Source organism: Aulostomus chinensis, chromosome 8, assembly GCF_037954235.1.
Source record: "Aulostomus chinensis isolate RoL2024-O1b breed Wild chromosome 8, RoL_Achi_v1.0, whole genome shotgun sequence".
Lineage (NCBI taxonomy): Eukaryota > Metazoa > Chordata > Actinopteri > Syngnathiformes > Aulostomidae > Aulostomus > Aulostomus chinensis.
Window position 1 is genome coordinate 24,346,054 of NC_141327.1, and position 16,120 is coordinate 24,362,173.

General features: G+C 42.5%; 1 protein-coding gene across 1 annotated transcript in view; it reads left to right on the top strand.

Moving 5' to 3' along the window:
• Nucleotides 1–16,120, top strand: part of tll1 (tolloid-like 1) — a 47,304-nt gene that overhangs the window by 17,824 nt on the left and 13,360 nt on the right. Inside the window, exons 4-17 of the mRNA XM_086211838.1 lie at nt 58–138; nt 785–958; nt 1,059–1,176; nt 3,020–3,198; nt 3,722–3,827; nt 5,185–5,309; nt 6,985–7,100; nt 7,360–7,462; nt 8,954–9,070; nt 9,246–9,391; nt 10,787–10,982; nt 11,106–11,231; nt 12,144–12,304; nt 12,406–12,586. Coding sequence (XP_086067964.1) covers nt 58–138; nt 785–958; nt 1,059–1,176; nt 3,020–3,198; nt 3,722–3,827; nt 5,185–5,309; nt 6,985–7,100; nt 7,360–7,462; nt 8,954–9,070; nt 9,246–9,391; nt 10,787–10,982; nt 11,106–11,231; nt 12,144–12,304; nt 12,406–12,586 — 1,929 coding nt within the window. The remainder of the gene's footprint in view (nt 1–57; nt 139–784; nt 959–1,058; nt 1,177–3,019; nt 3,199–3,721; nt 3,828–5,184; nt 5,310–6,984; nt 7,101–7,359; nt 7,463–8,953; nt 9,071–9,245; nt 9,392–10,786; nt 10,983–11,105; nt 11,232–12,143; nt 12,305–12,405; nt 12,587–16,120) is intronic.

Genomic DNA, 16,120 nt, shown 5'->3' on the forward strand with positions numbered 1-16,120 from the left:
ATTTATGGTTCATTGATTGGTTGATTCTTGGCTTTCGTGTGTGTGTGTGTGTGTTAGGTGGTTTGGAGGAGCATGAAATTGCAAAGAAGAGAGGATCGTTATACCTGCTGCTGGAAAGAATACGTAGATTTGGTTTCGGTAAGGTACCTAAGCATCACTGCACAAGACATCATTTGACCTGCAAGCTAACGTTAGCGCCAAGGGGCTTGTTGATGCAGTGTCAGCAGAAACACCAGCTAGGATGTTGACAGTAGCACCAGTTAAGACGAATGGCCTGACATAGTGAGCTTACTTTGATTTTCAAGAGTTTCATAAAGTTCCACAATACTCTGAAAGGGGAGACCGTTTACGTTTCAGTCTTTTTGCAGTGCTTGAATAATAAGTTGCCAAAAACAGTTGTTGATACCAACTGACCAATAGGAATTCTGACATTTCATTTATTGTCATTGTCAATTATTGAGGTGAAAATGCCTAAAAAGGTCCAAGATATGACTAGTGATTAGTGACAGTACAGCATATTTCTGGAATCAAGAGCAAACAAGTGAACTTTTTTAAGACTTTGAAAAGACACACATTTGATTCTATTAAGGAAGTATAATTATTAACAAAGAAGGGCAATTTTAACATTTGTCGTTATTCACTTAGAGTTCCATGGGTACCAATTAAAAGTTTTAATGGCAGGATATTCAGTCAAGCTTATGGAGAATAGGATACATAAACTACATAAATTACATAGCCGAGCAAAATAGAATAGACTGATGTTTCTTTCTTCTCACTTTCCTAGAGTATCTCCCAAAGAACTCCAGCAAAGGAGCTTCCAGTTCCAAAAGCCAAACTGGGAAAGTTGGAAAGCCTGGGAGCATCACAAAGAGTCGTATTCCTCGAGCAGCCACATCCCGAGCGGAGCGGATATGGCCCGGAGGAGTCATTCCCTACGTCATCGGAGGAAACTTCACTGGTAAGAAACTCCACTGGACTCCTGCCTGCACCGCTCAGCAGCAAAATACACACTAATGTGTGATTGTGTAAAAGTAGGATGTGAAATGTGTGTGTTCCAGGTAGCCAGAGGGCCATGTTCAAGCAGGCCATGCGTCACTGGGAGAAACAAACATGTGTTACATTTATTGAGAAGACAGATGAGGAAAGCTACATAGTGTTCACCTACCGACCCTGTGGGTAGGTTTTGAGGATCTTTGTCGGTCTGTGTGTTTGTGTGTGTGTGAGTGTGTTTATGTGTGTGTGTGAGAGAGAGAGAGAAAGAAAGAGAGAGAGAGAGAGAGAGATGGTGTGTGAGTACCTAGAGTTCACTTGTGACCTTGTCACAGCGAGAGACGATATGGTCACTCAACAATGGCTCCACTTTCCTTCCTGTCCTGCTCCTGTTTCCCCATTCCACCAATCACACCGCGCTGTCTATGTGTTGTTATGTGCGTGCAGGTTTTTTTGTTCACACTCAGACTGCAGAGGTGTATTGTTCTACCGTGGCAGCATAGTGGGTCAGAGTGTGTTTGTACAGTGGTGCCACTTCACTAACTGATGGTAAGCTTAAAGATTTTAGAGTGGCACGCTCAGGTTCATGCTCGGATCCATTGTTGTGCGCATGGATGTTCAGCTAGCCTTTCAGTGTATGTCAGCAATGGATAAAACGCTTGATTAACCTTAGAACACTAACGTTAAAATTGGTAACACCATCACTAACGTCGGGTATATTTTACCTGATATAATATTCCTGGTAAAATAGAGTTTTTATCAAAATATATTAAAGTACAACACTGTATGACAAATTGAAGTATTCTTCTTTAATTTCCCAATGTGCAATGTTACATAAAATGAAAAAAAAAAAGGTACCATGGGGACCCTAAAATGACATGTCAAGAATCGTGTGGGTGAAAAATCACCTGACTTTAGTGTTCTAGGGTTAAGCTTGTTGATCCAAAGAAAACAAATAAATAGGCTTTTTTTAAAAAAATTTCAATTTGTTTTGAATAAATCATGAAAGTTTTCCATCCTTTTTAGATGGTTGGTACAGTTTTTGGAAACCGTGATGAAACTTGTGCAATTTCCTTATTTCCTTGAAGCCTGTACCATAAAAAACACATGAATACAAACTTGTACTGATGGATTAAACTATAATATTTTCGGTTATTGTAGTCAGAGCTCCAGAGCTAAGTTCACACCGTATGACTTTGAAAGGCATCGCAACAGTTACAGGGGCTTAGTGAGTTTGAGTAAAGGCTGATCCAGATATGTAGCCTGCTTAATATCGCGACGTGTCGGTGATGCATCAGGGATAAATTGGATTTTCAAACATTAATACTCACAGGCATTTAGAGGAGTTAAAGATCTGTGTGTTAACTGATGATGCGGGCCGTCTCAGGCTCTGTGATAGGCTGCCTGGATCAGAGATTAGACTCTTTAATCTGATGTATAAATATCCTGCTGCTTGGATGTGGTGGTGTGTGTGTGTGCGTGTGTGCATATGTGTGTGTGTGTGTGTGTGTCATAGAGAGAAACAGAGATAAAAAAAAAAACCTCAAGAATGGAGAGATGGTCCTTGAAGCACTGATCAAACTGCACTGGCTGCAAGTTCCATGTTTTCAGGGATTAATAAATGGAACCTTTGAACCTTTGCTGCCAGAAAAGACTCTATCTTCTCCAGTGACTCCTGATCCCTTACCCTGCAATCAGCTCCCTGGATAACTTTAATCAGATTTGTTAGCCTGGCACGGATGTCTCGGCTAACCAGAAAAAAACAGAATGAATGTGTGTGTGTGTGTGTGTGCTGTGTTTGAGCAGCAATATGTGAATTTTCCCAGCTTATTCACTTTGGGTTATGAAACCGCTGTTATCAGAGAGTTGTATGTAAATAAATCCTGACGCTTTTCCTCTGCTGGAATAGTACAGGACAGGAAATCCTGAATGTGTGTGTGTTAGCACTGCTGATGCTTCTTCCACTGCCAAATGTGAAATGTGTAAATGTTTATCTCCCTGCTATCAACTCCCCGCTAATCCTTCTTAGGTGTTGCTCTTACGTGGGTCGTCGTGGCAACGGGCCCCAGGCCATCTCCATTGGCAAGAACTGTGACAAGTTTGGCATTGTGGTACACGAACTGGGCCATGTCATTGGATTCTGGCATGAACACACGCGGCCTGATCGTGACGATCATGTGACCATCATACGGGATAACATCCAACCAGGTGACCCAGCCCCCTCCCACGCCTCAAACACTGTCAGAATCAAGTGCTCTTTTAGCTGGACACAAGCAAAGAGGTTTGACAGATAAAGTTTTTCAAATTCACACTCAAGTGCAGCTCTGTGTGAGTGTGAATGAGACTTGTAATGAGTGTGAAGTCACCTGGACCCCCCAGACAGACTGTCACTTCTCCTGCCAAACACTCCTCCGGTCCACACACTCGCAGACTGACAGGTGTGAAACAAGCTCATGTCACGTTCATATTAACAATTAATCTTAAAACTGTAAAAATACCACTTTTAGGCTTTAAGGCCTCGGAATGAAAACCCCTCAATTCCTTCTCTCAAGTATCATCACACTTGGTGCGTCATTATGGCTTCTTGCTTCAGAAATAACAATGCTTCTTAATGCGTTGTTAATAAAACGGAATCTTCTAATGCTGCTGTCTCTCCATGGGATTTTGTGTGTTTGTGTGCATGTGCGTGTGTGTGTGTGTGTCTGCATTTCTCCCTTGGTGCGGGTCCCAGGCCAGGAGTACAACTTCCTAAAGATGGAGCCGGGGGAGGTCAACTCTCTTGGGGAGCCGTATGACTTTGATAGTATCATGCACTACGCCAGGAACACTTTCTCAAGGTAACCAGTCATAACATTTCATCAGATGACGAATGCTGAATTTAATAATCAGATCTGATCTGTGATTTTAATGGTGAAAAACCCTTGATGTTTTAAAAAAAAAATCTGTGTGTGTGTGTGTGTGTGTGTGTGTTTGCTGCTATGAGGTAGCGCGTATAGCTAGCTGAGCTCAAAAAGGCAAATATTCATATCGTGAGCGGCAGGGCCACAGGATGTATGACCTCACATGCATCAAAACTTTTCAATCATACCGCACTGATGTCGGACTAGACTACTAGACTGATGCATTTGCTATTTACAGGCTCGAGGCCGTGTGCTGCGAGGTCACGAACCGCTGTAAAATCTCAATTCTGTATTATCCCGATTATCCTGTATACGTGTCCAAAGAGTGCTTCTAAACCCCGAATAATATCTGCAAATCCCTTATGCCTAAATCGTAAATTGCTAAATTTGTTAAAAGGCCAAATTCTGAAAAACCCAACCAGAATATGCTGTTTGCATGACCCTTACTAGACTCAAAGGTGACAATTATTCATATACAGGCCCCGCCCCTTTAATCATGGAAGGCCCCGCCCCTTCATCGACTTGCCGAGGCAGACCCAGTTCTGAACCTAACAGAAAAAAAAAAACCAACTTCTGGCCTAAAATGGGAAACACTGATCTAAACAACTTCACTTTCTCCGAGCGCCGGCGATGTTTGATGTTGGTTGAATGAACGGTTGTTGAGACAATCAAGGGACAGAGAAACACACACGGACAGAAACTATTACTGTACCTTTTCTATGACTCGATGAATTACCACTTTCACAATATCTCAAAATTATTCTCCCTGTAATTTATGACTCCTGAGCTGAACGTTCCTCACTCGCAGTGACAGCATGTGTGGTCTCATCTGCTGACATGTCAGAGTCAAAGTGTTTTTTTGAAACCATGCAGAATGTGTGAAAAAAATTTAGAGGCTTTTAAACCACACAATATTGGCATTTTGCAGTTGAAGTTCAGGAAATAATAATTTGTTAAACTAACAGCCCAACTGGGCAAATACTATGTTGATATTTGCAGCAAGCCAAGGTTGGACTATCGCACACTTGGGAGAGCTTTGTGCTGGAAATGATGGAACGTTTCAGTATCATATAACTTTTCCCTGTGTTTTTAACAACTTCCACCATCAGTAAACTGACGCCTTTTATTTGGCAGTTAATGCAATTAACAATACACACAAGCAAGATTTTGGATTCCCTCCCGTTCCTCACTGCACGCAAAGTTCACATTTGTGGTTGGAGATAAATAAATGTCTCATTTCAATTAAATGAATTTCCTTAAAAAACAGAGCTGTTTCTTTTTTCCTCGCTTGAAGGGGGATGTTCCTTGACACCATCCTTCCATCCAGAGATGAAAACGGGGTCCGTCCTGCTATTGGCCAGCGGACCAGGCTCAGTAAAGGAGACATTGCACAGGCAAGGAAGCTGTATAGATGTCCAGGTACTGATATATTTACTATGGGACTGCGTTGAGTAACTTCTATGTGCACGTGTGTTCTGCCATCTTACCTAAGAAACCCTACATGACCTCCCTTTATCTGCCCAAGTCATCTGCGTAAATTTGTACCGCCCCTCTAATCTCCAAACCACAGTGGTGAAGTTGAGTAATTTGTTTTTCTATGTGACATTACCATAGATTTTTTTTTTTTGTGGAACTGTGTCTAACAACACACACACACACACACACACACACACACACACACACACACACACACACACACGCACACACGCACACAGTCTTATGATCAGTCCTCGGGCACACCCGCACTCTTCTGGCGCCTCTGTGGTCCCTGGCGAGCTGTGCTGACGTGATCTGGATGTGCTCTCAAACCGAGCGTCTCAGTAATGTCGCAAGGTGAACAGAAAATGAGACAAACAATCCGTTCAAGTTGCATCACAAGTCTTGAAGGATAAATCTTTGAGGGGTTCCGGTACATTTTGTTGTCCCGAAATTATTTATCCTATGAAATCTTCCTCTGCATAAATCTGGAACCATTTTTCTTTTCACTTTGTCGTTTTGATACAGTAATGAGAACATGTTGGTACGTTCCAGCTGGAATTACACAGTACTTTAAACTTAAATGTTCATGTTTGGGTGATGCCATATTCACTGACAGATGAACAGAGCCCCAGGGCATTGTGGGGGAAAACAGCATGCATGATGGGATAGGATTGGCATATTTGGCTACCCTCTTTTTTTTCTGAGGGAGGACAACTCAGAATGAGAAGAAAGAGAACAATATTTCATGATAATATAGCAGGTTTGCGCAAAAATGATAAGGTGGATTTTCACCAATTTTGGTGGATTTCTGTCACATTGGCCAACAAAAAACCGGCAACATTTCGGACCAGATCCATTTAACGTAGCGTAAAAAACATTTCACATTGTGTTTGGCTAAAGTCGCTTTGGCAGACATTCTCAGAGTGCACTCTAGTTATTCCTATATTCATTATTCTGAATAAAATGAATTCAGAGTGCATGAACCTAATACAGAAATACAAACACGTGCAAATTAAAGGATGTAAAATAATGAACCCTGAGTCTGTATGGGAAAGTTTTAACAAGACAGTTCACCTTAAAAACAAAAAGTTCCCAACAAGTTTTGTGTATTAATTTGAGTAACAAGGTCATCCTTTCTTAAAAAGAGATGTTTTTGTATTATTTTTGCCACCATAAAACAATTCAGATCTTTCGTACACTAAAGAGGGCATCCGATATCTGACACTCAGCAACTCACGTGAAAACAGTCTACTAGGTAAATAACATAATAGGCAAGGAGAAAAACGTGTAATATATGTTTATGTCTTAATTCACTTCTGAGTCTGACATACACATCTAACCCTTTCCATATGGACATCATAGACACAAACATTTTTTGCACAAAAACCTGAGGCTACTTTTTCAGTTTGAAATGTGATTATTTTTGCAAATAGGCAGTGAAAATAAATTTTGTGCACATTGAGGGTAACTGAAGACATGAGAGTGTTCTTTAGTACTGTACCTAATACAAATATCAGTGCACAGCTCAAAGGATCGTTATGCACAACAGCAGGATTTACCACAGAAATGTAACTCTATCTTTGTGTGTGTGTGTGTGCGTGTGTGTGTTTTGCAGCGTGTGGAGAGACACTCCAAGAGTCAACAGGCAACTTCTCGTCTCCTGGTTACCCCAATGGATATCCTTCTTACACACACTGTGTCTGGAGAATATCTGTTACACCCGGTGAAAAGGTGCGCGCACGCACACACACACACACACACACACACACACACACACACATACACAGCAGCACCCTGCAGTGCGGTGAATGTGCATGCGTAGCCAATAACAATAAGAGACTGCTGACAGAAGGTATATTGATTAAGTGCAGGTATCACCGTCTTCCTCCGTTCTGCCTCCTCTCGTTTGCTCTCTGAAGTGCAAAGATCAAGTAAAACAAATCAAATAACAATGAAAAAAAAAATGAAATATTTTCTTTTGCTCCTCCAGATCGTTCTCAACTTCACCACCATGGATTTGTATAAGAGCAGTCTGTGCTGGTACGACTACATTGAAGTTCGCGACGGTTACTGGAGAAAAGCTCCACTGCTCGGTAAGAGGGAGACAGATGTTTACTCTCCTTTGAGGTACGATTTTTACACGTGGCCTGTCTTGACCTAAACCCCAGGATCAGAGCTGGGCTGTCAGGTGATTTTGATGTAGTAGCACATATGTTTTAGAGGATATGTGATGCACACTGGAGTAAAGGAGTACCCTAGCTTGTCTTGTCTGCTTTTGTTCCATAAGCTCAATGAAACACATCTGTTTGAGAAAAATCCAAAAGAGCTGCTTGAATATATTGTCCTCCTGCCATTCATGTGTGTGGGGAAGCTAGCGTGAAGCCAATGTAAAGCAACATGCTCATGTTCTCCTGACCCAAATTGGTGAGGCCTGCAAAGCTTGAGAAGCAACGGTTAGCAGAGGTGGACAAACATCAGTTAGCGTACATACGCCATTTTTGATTGAAGGAAAACTGACTGAATGTTAAACTGTTTTACAGCATTGCCCTGAGTTTAGTGAAGGCTAGATATGGCAACAACCATGGTAACCATTAAAAAAAGCTTTAAAGCTGTCTTGTCATAAAACTGGCCTGTCCTTGCAGTAGGTAGGAAGGCGTGAATATTTTATAAATTGGTGCTACGTGACTAATCTGATGCACCAGGATGATGCAGCTGCCTCGCGGATTCTCTTTTGCTTCAAAGGTAGAAAACCTTCAAGGACCGGGATGCACTGGTCACACTGCTCTCCCAGGACACTCCTGGGCTGCCGTCTTGTTGCTGCGTTTCAAATATAAAACTCGTGTTATTGCACCTACTGTACACTCAGATGTGTGTTTGACTGTGGTGGCTTTGGTCAGGTGGTGGAGGTCTCATCTGTAGTGCGTCATCTACCATCTCTTGCTTGAAAATGAGCGTGAAGTTTTTGGCACTGGAGTGATGTTAAACATTATAATGACACAAAGCAACTGAAAAAAGTTTTCCTTTAAGTCAAAGTTCAGCTTTGTTGTCTGAGATTGACACAAATGAAATTGAACCCACTGCTTGTGTCACAATGGTAAAGTTGCACCTCTCGGATGTACAAGAGTAAAGCCACTTTTCTTGTAACCAGATTAATCCAGCAGTTTCTTAGGTGGACTTTTTCCACTTCTTTTAGTCTCTTTATTTGCACTGCTACATTTACTTGATCAGACTTTTATTCATATACTTAATCTACTTCTCAGTTTTGCTTGTAATGCACTTGCAAGTGTACACAGTGCTACAAAATAAACTTGACCATCAAAAAAATTCACTTTTTCCATTTTAAATGTGGTATACAGTAAGAACACCCACTCTTAAGTAGTCTTAAGTAAAAAAGGTAAAGTGACGAAGTACTTCTACTCACTTGCTATGGATGAGTCACTCTCATCAAAGTGAACCTAACACTGTATTTATTCCTCTTAATACCCTCATTGTCTGAAAATGATATATGTTCCTCACTATGTGGTGTGTCCTTTCATGTGCCACAATGCAGCAAAACTTGAACCGGCATGTTTTATGTCGTACAGGCAGGTTTTGTGGAGATAAAGTTCCCGACGTCTTGATCTCCACTGACAGCCGAATGTGGATCGAGTTTCGTAGCAGCAGCAACTGGGTTGGAAAAGGCTTCGCTGCCGTTTATGAAGGTAACTTCAAAAACAAACCGAACAAGATACGATACAGATAAAAATGAGTCAATGTAACTTATCTCCATCACGCTGACAGACTGTGACTTTTGTGGGATGTTTGAGGGTGTTTCAGGTGTTGTTGGCTCGTGCCATCGGTGTTAATCCATTGTGTTTTCCTCTCACTCCTGTGCAGCCATCTGTGGTGGCGAGATTACCAAAGACTCTGGACAGATTCAATCTCCAAACTATCCCGATGATTACAGGCCATCTAAGGAGTGTGTGTGGAGGATCACTGTTTCTGAGGGATACAATGTTGGGCTCAGCTTCCAGGCATTTGAGGTGACTCACTCCCTGTGTGTGTACATGTGCGTGTGTGCCTTTGTGTGTGTGTGTGTGTGTGTGTGTGTGTGTGTGTGTGAGAATGTGTGTTAGTGATTCATGTTGTGGTGACAAAAAAGACATAAAATCCCTTTGATCTTTGGCTGACAACTTTAAGGTTACAGTAAGGGTGAGGTTAAAGGTGGATTCAGGAATTGAATCTAAGTCAGTGTAATAAAGGAAACAAAATCCTGTGTGTGTGTGTGTGTGTGTGTGTGTGTGTGTGTGTGTGTGTGTGTGTGCGTGAGTGCGTGTGTGCGCACATGTGTTTGTTTGTGTGTGGCTTGGTGTGTGAGCTTAGGAATGTCTGGGTCAAATTTCACGCTTCTATAGCTGCTAGGAAGTTAAAAAAGTTGGGTGCGCATGTAATTGTGTGTGTGTGTGTGTGTGTGTGTGTGTGTGCGTGCGTGCGTGTGCACACGTGCATGCACGCAGACATTTCAGTATTATTCTTGCCGTTTTACTCTGTAGAAAGATCTGTGTGCTAAATGACCATCCATCGATCTGTGAACATCTTACTTACATCTTACCAAGAATATCTATTTTAATTCTTGTCAAATTATCTCTTAACGCTCACACTGCAAAAAAGTTGAACATGTCCTAGGAGGACACATGAACATTGTTCTTGATAAATATATAGGTTTCCTTTGTCCTATAATGTGTGTAATGAGTTAATTTGACTAAAAATAAGAAAAAGTTGTAAAGATTTTTCTGTTATTGTAGTGTGAACAGTGAATGTGCTGATGAATGCAGCATAGTTAAACTGTTGTGACACAAACACCAATGTAAAGACTTTAGCTTTAACCTGAATGAGCTCTTATAGAGCTATCGAGTTGAGTCTTGAGTGTATTGATACACTTTGAGCGAGATGCCATCCGTGTTCTGATGCTGAGTTCTAAAGGGTAGGGAGTTCCACTGGCAGGGCGCCAATAGCAAATCACCCGGAGTTACCTGCCGTGACCTGAGGTAACCAGCAGGGTTCCATCCGACGATCTTTGAGGCCTGAAAAGTTAGCATTAATGTTTAAAAGTCAATGCGAAATCTACATCCAATGACGGCAACAGCATCAGGGCGGGACCTCTACCCTCAGTGGTGTTCAAGGAAGTTAAATGTGGCTCTCAGTTGTTGTCAGGTGAGATTTTACTTGAAATCATGTCATGTGGAGACATTGATAAAACAGTCGTGGGTTTTTTCAGATGCATTTTGAAGGAAAAATCTTCATTTGATCTGAAATCTTTGTATTATGAATGTCAGTGTTGTTACTATGGTGGTATTTGTTGCTGGTTCTTTTGTTTTTACCTGATACATATTTCAAGACTACAATGACCTTACTGTGTTCTTGTGCTAACACCCCAGATTGAGAGACACGACAGCTGTGCATACGACTACCTGGAGGTTCGAGATGGCCCTCTGGAGACAAGCCCTCTGATTGGTCGTTTCTGTGGCTATGACAAACCCGAGGATGTGCGTTCTACCTCACACACACTCTGGATGAAGTTTGTGTCAGATGGGACTGTTAACAAGGCGGGATTTGCTGCTAACTTTTTCAAAGGTGGGTGTTTGGTGTGAATTGATTGAGTGAGGCTATGTTGGAGTTCGGAGTGTTTCTTTTCACTTCCTACCCCAAGCCGTCTGCATGTGTCTGAAAATCTGCTCTGACGTGTGCTCTTTTCAGAGGAGGATGAGTGTGCCAAGCCAGACAATGGTGGATGTGAACAGAGGTGTGTAAACACTCTTGGCAGCTTCAAATGTGCCTGCGATCCAGGCTACGAACTGGCCCCTGACAAGAAGAGCTGTGAAGGTATCACTGTGTGTGTGTGTGTGTGTGCGTGCGTGCGCGTGCGCTTGCACATTGCATCCGTGTGTGTGTGAGTGTGTGGGTCTGGAATGCCGAATTCTTGTTTGCAAGTGCATTCCTTTGTATGCCGCTGTGCGCTGCTGTAGGATATGAGTGTAACTTGTCAGACGAAAAAAACATCCGAACAGCCTCCATCAACAGGAAAAAACATGTTTCCTACACAAGGCCACATAACTGTGTGTGTTCCAGTATCATGAATGCTGTGAAGGTCCTGTAATCCCACGAAATAGATTAACTAGCCGTAATGACCCACATACACAAACAACTGAACAAACCACCCCTGAGGCAGAGACAGAGAAAAGGTTATGCTCGTAAAATATCCAAATACTATTTCTGCATATCAGCCTCATTCTTTTGTAAGGATTTTGTCTACACTAAGCTCAAGATGAGACGTTACACAAGACCTAAAGGAGGTGAAGTACAGCAATAATAAATATGGTTTTCAAAGTCAGGCTTGACGTCACAAAGGGAAAATGAGGTCAGGAGAAATCATAGGGTACAAAATGTAGCTCAAGTCAAGTTTATTTATAGTGCACATTTGAAAAGCCGTTGACCATTGTGCTTTCCAAGGAGATTTATAAAACGAGCAGCGTGCAGATGTGTGTGAAGAACCTGTGGTAAAGTGTTGGGTGTCTTGTGACTGAGTGACTCACGTCCCCTTGATATTAACAAACGGTATTAGCAATGATGTTGCAAAAACATCTGACGTGTCCTTGGAGCTGAATCTGGTGGTTTTAATTTGAAATACTCCCACCAGCATCAAACGGTCACATACATGTAAGATCCTTCCTTCGGCATCCATTCAATTCTGCTTCCATGTTTGTTCACTTAGCTTTTGTCTCTCTGCATTTGCAGCGGCGTGTGGTGGTCTCCTCTCTAAACTGAATGGAACCATCAGCACCCCTGGATGGCCTAAAGAGTATCCGCCCAACAAGAACTGTGTGTGGCAAGTGGTGGCCCCCACTCAGTACCGCATCTCCATGCAGTTTGAGGCTTTCGAGCTGGAGGGCAATGAGGTGAGTGTATCTCTGTTCGTTCAGTAATTAGAGCAAAAGGATGCCAAACATAGCAGCCAGCCCGTGGATGTGTGTGTTAGCAGAGTTGTGTGTATTTTTAGGTGTGTAAGTACGACTATGTGGAGGTGCGCAGTGGCCTGTCCTCTGACTCCAAGCTGCATGGTAAATACTGTGGCACGGAGGTCCCTGAAGTCATCACGTCTCAGTACAACAACATGAGGATTGAGTTCAAGTCTGACAATACCGTCTCCAAGAAAGGCTTCAAGGCGCACTTCTTCTCAGGTAAGACACAGCTGTGTGTGTGTGTGTGGGTGTGTGTGTGTGTGTGTGGGGGGGGTAGCGGTAGGCAGAACAGTGTATTGAATCTGTCATTAGTGTCCAACTTTGTTAACGACACGCGTCTCCCTGCTGACTCAGCAAACAATAATGATGTCATGTGGTTTTTGGACATTTCTAAACCACCACTGTGTTAACTGTGATGTTTGGCAACAGCTTTGATAAAAACAGGAAATTGAAAAAAAATGGAAATCGCCATGTTCAAGTTCCATGACTCTTCCAGGTTTTTTATAACCACACAATTGACCAGTATACACCCTGGATTGCGCTAACTAGATTTCAAGGGTGGACTGATGATTTGTGCAACATCAGTCTGGACCTAAATCCCAGTATCGAAGTTTAAATATTTCACTTTAAAAGAATGACATCTCCCTCTGATGAATACAAATATTTTTTTCCCCCTTTTCTCATTTTTTTTCAATTTTCAGTTTGGAAGATGATGTACAGTATGTTTGATATTAGAAGTGTTCTTAAACTTTCTTTGTGTTCACCTCAGTTCAAAGACATGATGCTCTGGCGTGCTCCCCATCAATTGTGCGTGCCTGCTACCATCTACAAAAACCCCACAAAATTGTCCAAAACGTCAGTTTACAAACTGTCCAGCGCTTCGTCTGATATAGTCAACGTCTCCTTTATCTTGCTGTACGCTCAGTAATCCACAAACGCGTTGACTGCATTATGTTACACACTGAGCTTGAAAGCTTGTTTTGAAGAGAAACAGCAGAATGAACAATTGTAATTTTTAAGATTTTTACACAGTTATTGAGCTTTTTGTGGACAAAAACATGTTCCATTGTCATTTTAGGAGGGGATATTTCAGTCGTATGAGTTTCAAGGATACAGAGCGTGACATCAGCCCACCTTCTCTGAGTGCTTTTGTGTGTTAATGTGCATTTATGGAAGTCCCCGTGTGTGTGTGTGTGTGTGTGTGTGTGTGTTTGTATGCCTCGCTGTTCCAGCTTGTGTACTTGTGCCGTGTCTGTCTCTGTCATGCTTTGTCTCCTGAGCCTCCAGTGCCTCCTGCGCTCTGCCCTCTCTCCCTCAGACAGGCTGGCACTCTGTCAGGAGCGTATGTTTGTGTTTGAGTCATGCCAGGACATTAAGCGCGGCCGCTCCCCCACTCATGGCCACATCACCAACAAGCTGGCAACCTCATCAAAGGTCAGAGGTAACATGACCTGACAGTCGGCGTCTCTGATTGGCTTCTGTTCTCCGGTGTGATGTGAGGAAATGGATGGATCCGGCGTTAATTGTGTGGATCGCTGCCTTATCCATTTCTCTCTCAAGGGAAACATGTGCTTTGTCCCAAGTCCATACTACATTCATTTAGTATTAATGATCACTCTAGACCTTCCGAAATTATTACTCTGATCAGGCTGTTTTTTTAAAACACAAGCAAATTAATTAAGAAAGTGCTTGCACTTCAAAAATATTTATTGTAAAAAAACAAAAATAGAGGAAAAGAAGACCTCACAGGTATCAGTTAGAGTATTTGAAATGTATCAGTTGTCCCAGAGGCATCAGTGCTATTTTTATCCCCGTTATCTGTGTGCATTGTGTGATAGGATAAAGGCGTCCATCAGAAATAATCATCCAAAATCCTTACATCTCTGAGTACTGCTAGTGTCCTATTGTAGCTGCGGTATATTCAGCAAACAGAGTAATGTTTAGTATGCAAGTGGGACAAGCTATGATTCCAGTAAGAATACAACAAATATCCCCCACTGGCTGTTGCAGGGATGACTTTGTTGGGTGTTAACATCATATGATACAATGTTTGAGCATTGTGCTTACGAAGACGTCTCTTTTCTTACTCTTTACATTCCTTACATTTTAGTAACTCAAAGGGAAATGACAAATCTGACTTGATCCTCCCAAACACCTGGAACACAGCGGAACCGTCCAGTGGGGCGTGTTTGATATTTATTGTTCAGATACAGATGTGTTTGGGCGCATGTGTTTAAAGTTGCTTTGAGAATCTTCCAGGGATAGCTTTTGGTTGGCCATGAGCCAGCGGCTTTGGGGAGGTCCGTTCGGCCTCCCACACACAACTAATCCACGTGAGTCTAGGTGTGTGTGTGTGTGTGTGTTAGTGTTTGTACATGCACATGTGCGTTTGGACCTTGTGTGCTTGACCTGAAGAAGGCTACTATGAACACTGTGTAGCATCAACTGCAAAGCTTCTTAGCCTGTGATTGGGTGAGACTGAGCCCACAATAGCACCGTAATACCACATCAGACAGACAGACACATACACACACGCACGCACACACACACACACACACACACACACACACACACACACACACACACACACACACACACACACACACACACACTCTACAAGTGAAGGAAGGGAGGATTTTGTAGTTTCATTAAAAGCAGATCTACTTTGATTCACAAGCTCTGAGGTGAAACTCAGTGTCTGTGTCTAATCTAACAACTCCTTACAGAAATCATTCCCTCCGTCACAGACGCGTCACACACTCTGCTCTGGCCCACACAAACACACTCACTGTACATCCTCTGTCTTCTTGGGGGATCAGCTGACCACTTCTTTCTCCTCACTCTTTTCGATGTGGAAACCCCACACGAAGTTTGGGGTCTCGTCCAAGTCCACCCTGTGATACGCTCTGTTCAGAAACCACAGAGCTTTGTCATCACCCAGCCCGACTGAGGAGGAGCCGAGTGGTTAGAAGACACCACAAATGAAATGATGAGAGTAGAAAATGAGCAAGAAGCATGAAAACACCTCGGTCTACCCCTTTTGTTGTTTATTTCAACAAATATTTAAACCCGCATCAGCAGCAACCTGCCAAGCGGTCCTTCAGTGTCATTTCCACAGCTCAGTTTCCAAGGTTAACTATTTGGGGAATGATGTACAAGACACCTGGGATATTTGTTGGATTTGTGAATATTTTACCTCGTATTAACATCATACAGAAAAAAAAACTTCTTCCCTTAATACACAAATTAATAATGATCTGATCTGAGAGGAGTGTCAGGTTATCCATTTGACCCTCAACCCCAACGACCAACCGAACCTGTCACTTAAACACATTAACATTTGTATCCATCTGTTGTTGGAAGTTTTTCCCCTCTTTCATACGTCACACTATTATTTGCTCTAATCTTTCATTTAAAGTTTAAACATTGGGGCTGTCTTGCTGGATTTGAACTCCCATGGCATTAGCTTGCACTCCTGGATGTTTACTAGGCAGTGTGTGTGTGTGTGTGTGTGTGTGTGTGTGTGTGTGTGTGTGTGTGTGTGTGTGTGTGTGTGTGTGTGTGTGCGTGTGCGTGTGGCAATATTCTCTCCATCTTGTGTGTCTGTGTGTGTCATGATTGCAAAATATGGCTCTGGGGGAGAAACTACCACAAAGGCGGTAGTAAACACTTTGGCAGCTGTCTGTCGGTGGATCAAATTGTGTCATTGCGGTAGTGTCGTGCTGAAGAAGATGTTTTCAAAATTTGAGATCA